This window comes from Montipora capricornis, chromosome 2 (assembly GCF_036669925.1).
Source record: "Montipora capricornis isolate CH-2021 chromosome 2, ASM3666992v2, whole genome shotgun sequence".
In the NCBI taxonomy this organism is placed as follows: Eukaryota; Metazoa; Cnidaria; class Anthozoa; order Scleractinia; family Acroporidae; genus Montipora; species Montipora capricornis.
The window spans coordinates 18359163-18369162 of NC_090884.1; the positions used below are offsets into that span (position 1 = coordinate 18359163).

Consider the following 10000-nt stretch of genomic DNA (forward strand, 5'->3'; position numbering starts at 1 on the left):
CAGGAGATTCGGGCGCATTAAATTTAACAAAGTACTAAATAAACATTGTAAGGAAACAGTGTCTTCATGTGCTGAATGAGCTCATGGCTTCACAATGCAAATGGCATTGATTTATCAATATCAAAAACTCTAAGGCAAACAATAGTCAACTGCACTCACAATAAAAAAAAGAGAAGAACAGAACGCATTTAATAAGAAAGAAAACACCCTCAATGGGTACAACTGTGATTGAATGAAAAATATCAAAAGGTATTGCAACAGAAAAGGTTAATTTAAGGCCCAGTCTTGCCCCAGGTACTTTGCGAGCTCCACGCATTAGCTTGCCATTTTGTTTAAGACGAACAACCGAGAGGGTTCGTTCTTTCTCAATAAAATCGGTTGCAACGGTCGCTTTACCCGTTCTTAAGTATTCACTAACAGCAGTAAGTATAAACTGAACAAAGAACCATCGCTTTGTGCATTATTTATTTTGTGTGAAGTTCTGTCGGTGTTACAGATACGGAAAAAGGAATGCAGGGTATAAAAAAACCTTCATTCGATGGCCTTCTGTATTCAGTGTGCCGGTCGATCTCTCACATATTAATATCATGATTTACCTGCATTTATTGGCCAATTTTTACCACATAATTACGAATCACATTCGATGCAGGTCTTGGATTTGCTGAGGATGAACGCAATATTTCAGAGCATATCTCCCTTCAATGTTTACAACCCCCTTATGCAACGGGTTTCTGAAGAAACAGCCTAAGCCGTGATCTTTGATGAACTTGAAAAAAGGTGAAGAACGTTAATTCTGTCGACGCCAAACAAAGCTGACTTCGTTTTACAGAAACCCATAAAGAGAAATGCGCACGAAACGTAAGAAGCAAGAGACTGGGCCGAGCGTTACCATTTAGCAGTTCCTCAACGAAGGCCGGGTTACCGCTGAAGCAATTATTACAGAAGAATTGAAAAAATAAGGCACATTTGGAAAGTTATAAACTCTTATCTTTATATTAACAATTTGTTTTCATGGTCGGCGGAAAAACCGTAAAATGAGAATTTACAAGGGCACATCACGGCTGCGCACTGAAGTCTACATTATTTAATGGTCACATTAGACCAGCTTCTCGTTTCTGCTTGGTAGCTGAGTGCAGTTTTCTTGTAGATACTGTTGTTCCCGTTGTCGTAAGGTTTCCGTAACAGCTACAATCTTTTTCAAAGCAGGCTAAAAACAAAAATATTACAGAAAATGAAGTTGGAAAGGGTTGTTGTTGATAACACTTAAGTTAAGCTAAAGAGACAACCGTGCATACGGCGAAAGCTACTAAAATTTGAATTGACCAATCAGAAATCATGAGCGAGAGGGAAAAACTGTGCTATCCGACGTCACGTCAATTATTTGCAATTAAAGGGCCAGAAAGCCATTTAAAACACTTTATGGCAACTTTTTCGTCAACAAACTTTGGCGCCAAATCTGGGTTGCCAGAGACCGGCGATTTGAACGTCAGCAGTTGTGCTTTGGCTGTTATTTGTGCTTTTTCTAACTATTTTAAGACGAACTCTGTCTAATATTTTCGAATAACGTGTAATGATAATGTATTTAATTGTGTTAACTTCGCGAAAAAAGACTTTGATGACGTCCTTTCACCAGGGTAGATCGACAACAACGTCGTTTCACGCACAGAAAAGCCTCTTTTCCAGTGAAAGGGCAAATGATTGACAGGATAGCACAGTTTTGACCGCCGCGCGCACTGCGGGAGCGGGTTCCGTATGGACGGAACCCTATATAACCATTTTCAGTATTGAGCATAAAAAACAAACGAAATAGCTGCACTGATTATCTCCCTGTAGGGTGCTTAAAGAGCGCGGCAAAAAAACTGGTCTGTCGCGTTGTGCAAACCATACTAAGACATGAAAGCAAAATGTCCAACTGATGGGAAAAAAAGATTTATAATTCTTAGCATTGCGAATTGTAAATGGAAAGACCTATTCTCGAGACGCCATTACTCCTTTTACCAACAATACCCAACGGAATGGTGCTGTTTTGTTGGCCTTGAAAGGTATCCGTACTTACGTTTCCCACATTTCACTCCAATCACTAAAAATGCATATGTTAAAGTTACTATTTCATTCTGATTGAAACATTTCTAGGAAAATAAGACGAAGTTATAGCAAAATTGAATTACACTTTGACTGGTTAATAAAGAAATGTAGATTTGTTTTAGAGTGTTATTTTGCGGCCAACGACGAAAAGCAAATGTCTACTATCGCTTGTCGTAAGGTAAAGGTAAAGTCTGCTACGAGACTAGAAGGCCCATCAGGCCGGCGCTTATCTCCGGTTTCTGTAGCATGAAGCAACTACGAGTATTTCTACTCCCCCCTGGATGGGATGCCAGTCCAGCGCAGGGTTAAGTATCTTGCCCAAGAACACAACACAATGTCCCCGACCAGGACCCGAACCCGGACCACTGGATCCGGAGTCGAGCGCACTAACCATGAGGCCACCGTGTTTGTCGTAAAAACACAAAATTAATTTTTAAACATATTAAAAGTTGAAGGTAACAGGCAAACAATGATTTGAACTCGAAGAATTCTTATTGGCAAAACTTAAATTTCAACCTAAGGTTTGCGCAAAACAAAGGAGGGAGTTTTAAGGCTTCCTTATTCTAAAAAAAATTACAAAACAAAAACACCGTGATAAAGAACTTCTTTATGGTTGTTAGATTGGAAATCGTGGTGTTATTTAAAGGATAATGGTAAGAAGCTAAACACTTCGCAAAACAAACAGCTAAGCTTCAAGCAGGAGAGGCTGGATGATTAAATGAACGGGTTTTTTTTTGCCATGACTGTTATTTCAGGAACATGTTATCGCATGACTTTCTCTTGCAATTCGGACGACCACAATTTGAACTCGAGAGAACGAAGTTACCGTCACATTTGTCGCTTCTTCGCCAAAATATCGGTAAAAAGAGTTGTAGCTCTCTACCTGTGAACAACTCAGCTGTTGAAGCTCTGATTCGTATTTGCAGCATATGTCATGAAGCGCCGCAAGATCACGCGACGGGTCTGACGACACTTGCTCTGTGATTGGTGGCATTTGCGTCACATTCTGCAAAAGAAGAGTTCAAAGGAGAAAATATTTCAAGCTGTAAAGCTGGCACCCTAACGGTTCATCCTGTAGTGATGTTTTACCAAAGCCACATAGTTGTGCCAGAATTTTCTACTGTGGTTTTTTATCGTGCCCAGTTTGCTTCGTCTTTTTGTCTTATTGTTGGATTTTAGTGTTACTTGTTCTCTACCTTTATCGTGTCTCATAGCAAATTGTACCTTACTAGTGTTAACTATCTAGTACATAATAATAGAAGTCGTATGATGTACTATCAACATTTTCGAATTCAAAACTCGTGATTTTCCCGAAACGCTCCCAGATACCGTGACATTTCTAATTTAAGCCAAATAATATTGTGGTTAAAGTTTGTTTTTAAATGACCAAATCGACATCTGGATAACGTTATAAAATATATAATATCTGACATAACCTTTTTTCTTTTGGTTTGTGCTAAACCAAGTTTCCGCCGTTTTAACCTCGTGCTTGAATACGTGAGAAACCGCTGCCTACCTGTAACCTGAGCCGGTTTACATGCGATCAACGTTTGCAAGCAGATTCAGGTGATGTTGCGCCGAAATTTACAACGAAAGTTTCATTTTTATTTACCCACAAACCCTTTCTTGGACACCTGACTCTTTCGAGAAAGATTAAGTTATTTTATCCAAGGGAAAGTAGGCGTCGCAAATGTGAAAGTTGCAGTTGGACGCGACGGTCGACGGCTACTGAGTTTTGAAAACAGTTGACACTTCCGATTGTTTGATAAAAGCTCGTCTTTATTTCACTTTATCCTTGCTTTGACACTTCTATGATTCCATGATTCCATTTATAATTAAAATTTTTCCATGCCTTTCCATGACCGACCATAAAATTCCATGACTTTCCAGGTTTTCCAATGTGGGGTTTTGAATTCAACCGGCGAAATCATCAACAAAATCTTCGGCCGCTTCAGCTCTCAGTCGACCTCATCGGTCCGCACGTTCTGCCACCAATAAACTCAGCAGTAATTTCAGGTGATCTTCAGGAATATCACTTTCTCTTACATTAGCGAAATCTGAGGAGAAATTGGATTGAAAGTCGTATTTTGCCCTTGGTGCCAACTGGAAAATTTGTGAAGTTTCCGAACTCAGGCGGCAGAAAACGACACAATACCATTCTAAAGCTTCTCGAACACTTTCCGTTGTTGAAATCTTGGATGTTTCCCACCTTGAAAGCACCGTAAAGCTCGAACAGACCGGGTCACAATTTGAACCTAACTAGAGGCTCAATGAGCGTAAACTGGGTTGCCTGTGGTACGTGTTACACAGAAATAGAAGGCAATGAGTTGGGTGGTATTGAACTGCAGCGTTCCAGTTATCATTTAGACTATTTGGAGGGTCACCCAGACGTGGCCCTTTGGTTAACAAGTTCTCACGCTGATTATTTTGTAATGTCGTGTCCCGTTTTGAGGTCTTTAGTTCTTTAAGCTTCGGTATTAAACTCAGTTTAAAGATAACAAAACACGCTCTTGAGCAAAAACTCACTCATTTCTTCGTTAAATAGTCTGCAAAAATACTAACTGCAAATTGCTCTGACAGATTTTTTCCTGCATGTTCTGCATGTCATGCAGTTGCACTAAGCAAACGTTTATTGCACACAATAAGGAAGGACTTAAGATGTTGTTTCCGCTTCATACTTTCTCTTCTTCAGTGTAATCTGATGCCAGGTTTAAATTTTTTTTAGCTTAACGTTTGCACCAAAAAGCACCGTAAAAGCCAAACAAGGCAAGCCAAAAGATATCCTGGGTGCCAGAGGAATTTCCGTCGGGGAGAACGCTGCGCGATTCCAAATCAACGGTCGAGGACGAAAAAAAAATACCTCTGGTCGCACAACCCCAGTTCCATGCGTAGAGACAGTTCAGATTTCTCATCAAACCAGTTTTGGCCGCCAAGCCTAGACTGCTTCCCACGGGGCGCCATGAAGCGTATCAATAACATTCCTGAAAATTGTGATTACAGTGATGGCTATTCATTTCAACAGCTTTAATAATTTTGGAGCAGTTTTAACAAAGTTGTATCGATTTTCGGTTTTTAAAGAAAATTTAGTGTTGAACGTGTTTAAAACAGGATACTGTAATAGCAAAGAGCTAGAGATCCCAGCCTAAAGTGCAGAATGGACGACTTTAAAATGCGAGAAACGTTTGTCTGTCCTTACCATTTTTCGTCCATGAGTCCTCCGTTCGCAGACACAGTTGCAACAAATGTTGTGACTTCATTTTCTTTAGTTAATTGCCCCGACCGTCCATCTTGTATAGTTGATGGAGTACCATGGGGAACTACCTCGGAAATAGTGATGTCATCGACATACTTCCAGTAACTCGATCCACAAGTTCGGTCGTTAACCATAACCAAAAAGAGAACTGGACCAAGCTTGGTCCCTTGTGGGACCCCGGCATGCACCGGGGACCATTCGGAAAAGAGCCCGTCAAGCTTTACAGCTTATCGTCTCTGTGATAGAAAGCTGCAAATCCACTTGACGATAATGGGTCTAGCGCCCATTTTCAAAAGCTTGCATAGCAGAATATTATGGTCAATATGGTCAAACGCTTTAGAGAAATCTAAAAAGCACACTCTCAGATACGTACCAGGTGATTCAATAACAATAATAATAATAATAATAATAATAATAATTTATTAATTTATATTGCGCTTTTCAACATACAATGATCAAAAGCGCATCGCAATGATCCAAAGCGCATCACAGTATTAAAATTCAAGAGATGATATCCAGTTATGCAGCATATCAAGGAGACAAAAGGTGGTTGACACGCCTTTGAGAGAACCAAACTGATTTGGATCAGTGTGCTCCTTGATGTCCTCCATGAGCCACTGGACAGCAAAATCCTCAAATACCTTTGTAGTTAGAGCTAGTGCTCGCAGGTCATTATCACAGGTGACGGGTGATGCCTTTGGTATTGGCAATATATGGGCATCTCTCCACGCCGAGGGGAAGTCATCAGACAACAAAGACCGGTTAAAGATAGTGGTCACGGGCTCAGAAAGCTCGGACGCGAATATTATCAGAATTCGATTTGGAATCGCGTCAGGACCACAAGCTTTGAAAGGACTTAGCCTGAGCAGTTTTTTGTAGACTTCCGTGAGGCGGATGAAAGGCAGGGAGCGTTAGGTAATCCAGGGCTGGAACATCAGATGTTACAAAACAAAAAAGTTGTTAAGCCTATTTGCCAACTCCAGGCCAGACATTACCTTATTGTCGACCTCATAACTAATAGTTCTAGTGCCACTGGATTTACCGGAGAGCTAGTTAACGAGACTCCACCGCTTCCGTGGGTCAGTATTTTTCAGATGGCTAACCTTCTCAGAGTAAAAGGCTTTTTTCCTGGCGGCAATCTCATCGCGCACCCTGGTGCGCAGCTCTCTCAATCTGCCATTCCTATCAGAATGGAACGCACGCTGCCTTTGAAGAATGAGCTGCTTAATGCGAGATGTCATCCAGGGTCCGTCGGTAGGATGGATTTTCACCTACTTTATTGGGAAATGAATATCAAGTGCTGTTTTCACATCAGTGTTAAACGACTCCGTTAAGCTGTCGACTGAAGCCACGCTGTCTAGACCAGTGAACCAATGATGACTAGAAACCCACCTCCCGAAAGCATTAATAGCCGACTACTGAAACCGACGAACGCTGCGTTTCTGGGCCTTAGGAGCGCGCACCGTATTATCACGAGATGGTTTAGGTCTCCAAAACACAGAGCCGTGATCTGATGTACCCAGGTATGCGCTTACAACAGGTTAATCATAACGATTACAAATGTCCGTTAGAATAAGGTCCAAGATACCATTTCCACGGGTGGGATCGCGAACTATTTACTTAAGGTTATGATCGACGAGAACGTCACTAAAAGTCTAAAGTACTAAAATCACCACAAATAATGACGCCACAGTCCGAAATGCGCAGACCTAACAGAGTCTAGTGTTTCTATCAGATAGGACACTCGATCTCTATTTTCTTGCGCTAGCGCTTCAGGAAAGTAAACAATGCCGCAGATACTGCCTGAAAGTGGACGTGGTAACCGGTGAGGCCGAAGCCATAACCACATGCATTCGAAAACAGGATGTTCCAGATCAGTTCTCCGCATACACGGGATTCCTGTGGTGACAAAAGCGCAGACACCACCACCCTCTCTGTCAGGGCGATCTCTCCGGTAAAGGACGTAGCCCGGAATACTTATATAAGCACTGTCGATGTAGCTGTGCAACCAGGACTCCGTAATAACACGGACATCCATGCCGCTCGTCGTCAATTGTGCAGAAAATGCATCGAGCTTTTTCTTGATCGATCTAGCGTTAACCAAGTAGAAACTCGGAAGTCGGCACGCTTTCGCGGTTTGACCAGCAGACTGGCGGGCAATTCTTCTACATGTTCCTCCAAGTACAGGTTGAATTTGTGCGTTACTTCGATTTCGAGTCATGCTGTTCTGTGATATTCTAACCGGTATGTTTTTCCTTTCACAAATAGGCGACTCATGAAGGTGTTGCCTATTACAAAAGGTGAGGGCAGCAGTTGCTGTTTGAGAGATCTGCCTGACCGCATCCAAGTTGTTGGCTTGAATATTTAATGTTGTCCATGTAGAAATACTCAAATGTCCCACATAAAATCCCTTTCATATCTTAGTGTACAGGAAGGTGGACCGTTAGGTGTAGAAGATGCTAGTAGAATGGGCCGTCGTGGTAGTTGTTGTTTCCTGAGTCCAGCTCTACATCCCCGTCGCGTTGGCTTAGTTCTTGAAACTCCGAGTTTGTACAACATTCCCCAAAGGTTCACATTAAGGCGAGCTTTTTGAGAACAAGCTGAAATTGCTCTCAAAGCTTCACCCGAATATCTAGTTGCCATCTTTAAGTAGAGGCGAAAAGGTAGAAAATTGTGCAAATTTGCAGAGCGCCGAAATGTGCTGCCGAGTAGGCGCTCATTTGCATAAGCTACAAATAAAATGGGTCAAAGCCGTTCAAGCAGCAAACGGACCATTGGAACAGTTTGGCCTTTCCCTCTCGTGCCGAGGTCACGCAACGCTGCTTGTCACAAGGGCTGCTGAGTTTTTCCAAGCAGAAACTCCCTCGAACGTAATGTCCAATCAGCAAACTAGGACAAATTCTGTCCATGGAAATGAGGTTCTGGGGTTGCGCGATCACACGTTTGTTTTTTTCGTCCTCGACCGTTGATTTGGAATCGCGGAGCACTCTCTCCGACCTTGAAAAAAAAAATTCCTCTGGCACCCAGGGTAGCCAAAAGGAAGATGAAGAAAAAAAAATCCAATATAAAACTCTGAATTTCTAATTCTCAGCGAAAGATTAATTAATGACAACCGATCGTAAAAACACTAAAATTTCTGCAGTCTCTGACGTCTATGAATCAAGGGGAAGGTCATGATATTCTGTCAAAGAAAGAAATTGATCGCGTGCTAGGCAACCACAAAGGTGCACGTGATCAACTTGTGTCAACGTCCTTGTTTAAATTGAATGAACTAAAGGTAAGAATGTTAACCGTTCGTCGTTTTCAGAGTAAAACAATTATCTCCAAATCAAGGAGAGCTTCCATATTGAGCGGTTGAAACCCGAACTCAACAAACAAGTTGATCATGTCAGTTTAGCATTACACTTAGTTGGTTAGTTTAAATTTTACCTATTTGTATATATATATACGAATTATCTTGTAAAAAATTTAATGTTACATTCACTATGGCTGAAGATGATGTTTGAAATATCGAAACATGTTCCTTAAACTCAAAAGTGTGGTTGTATTTTTAAAAATATTAGTAACACTTGTGCTATCCAGACCATTTGGAAAACAGAGTTTGTAATTGAAAATCTAAACATCTAAGAGATGCAAAACATACTTGCGAACACGTGAACCTGAATTATCGCAAATACTGACAAACACAAAAGCGAGGAAAATGGTTAATACATATGAAGTTTGTTTACTATCTGAATGTTTTTGGGTTAGACTAAAGCGATATCGTAATATGGTGGAAAAATTTCCAAACTGAATGAATAATTAATGCATAATGTAAACAATCTTCGCACTAGTAAGTCGTAGCAATAAATTTGATTAACCAGGAACTTAAAGAAATATTTTGGCTTTCCAAATAGAACTTATTTTACACTGCAGTGACAAAACTGTTCTTTTTCTGACGTTAAAACCTATAGCTACCTATTAATCATTTGCCAGAAAGAACACGACTAAAACTTCCTGTCATCCTTATGAAAACTGCTCGGCGAGTGTCAAATTTCAGCCCACGTATGCAAATTAGTGGAGTTCGACCATTACACAACACGATGAATCCACAAAGGCCCAAAAAAATCTCACAAAAACCTTTCCAGCGAAAGTTTTATTCAAAGAAAGAACACATTTGGCTCTGCCATAACAATTCTTGACTAAGAACAATTAGTCAAATTTCCAATTGTCTTTTACCTGAAGACTGTGCAGAGTTGAATACAAATAAATACGTGTATAAATAGCCAGACAACAGAAATCACAGATCCACTCAAGGTGTTCGATTCCTTATCTCTCCATATTTAACCAGAAAAAGTTACCAGAGAATTTCCCATTTGGTTTCAGTGTTGTACATAGCATTACAGTAAGTAAAATATTGGAAATACAGCTGACTTTGATACGGCTCGACGAAGGGTATTACTCGTCGCTTTCAAGATTCCAGATTATTTATTTATTTTTCACCGCCTGTCTTGTTTATGCAATTGACGTTCAATCTCTTCACAAGGGTATATTTTGTTTAAAGATCCAGTAAAACGCTATTCGGGTTACGATGACTTCGACGCCATTGTAGATTAATTTAATATGCTACTGTGTCCACAAGATAAAATCTACGCATTTCTACTAAAATAATATTACGAAACA

The 10000-nt window shown here is 40.7% G+C and overlaps 1 protein-coding gene across 1 annotated transcript in view; it reads right to left on the reverse strand.

Annotated features, from left to right (window-relative positions):
• LOC138039000 (ras GTPase-activating protein 1-like) overlaps positions 1-10000 on the reverse strand; it is a 45342-nt gene that overhangs the window by 354 nt on the left and 34988 nt on the right. Inside the window, exons 24-25 of the mRNA XM_068885132.1 lie at positions 2969-3091; positions 1-1207 (exon numbers count right to left, since the gene is read on the reverse strand). The exon at positions 1-1207 is cut by the window's left edge and continues 354 nt beyond it. Of these exons, the coding sequence (XP_068741233.1) occupies positions 1097-1207; positions 2969-3091 (234 nt within the window). The 3' untranslated portion in view covers positions 1-1096. The remainder of the gene's footprint in view (positions 1208-2968; positions 3092-10000) is intronic.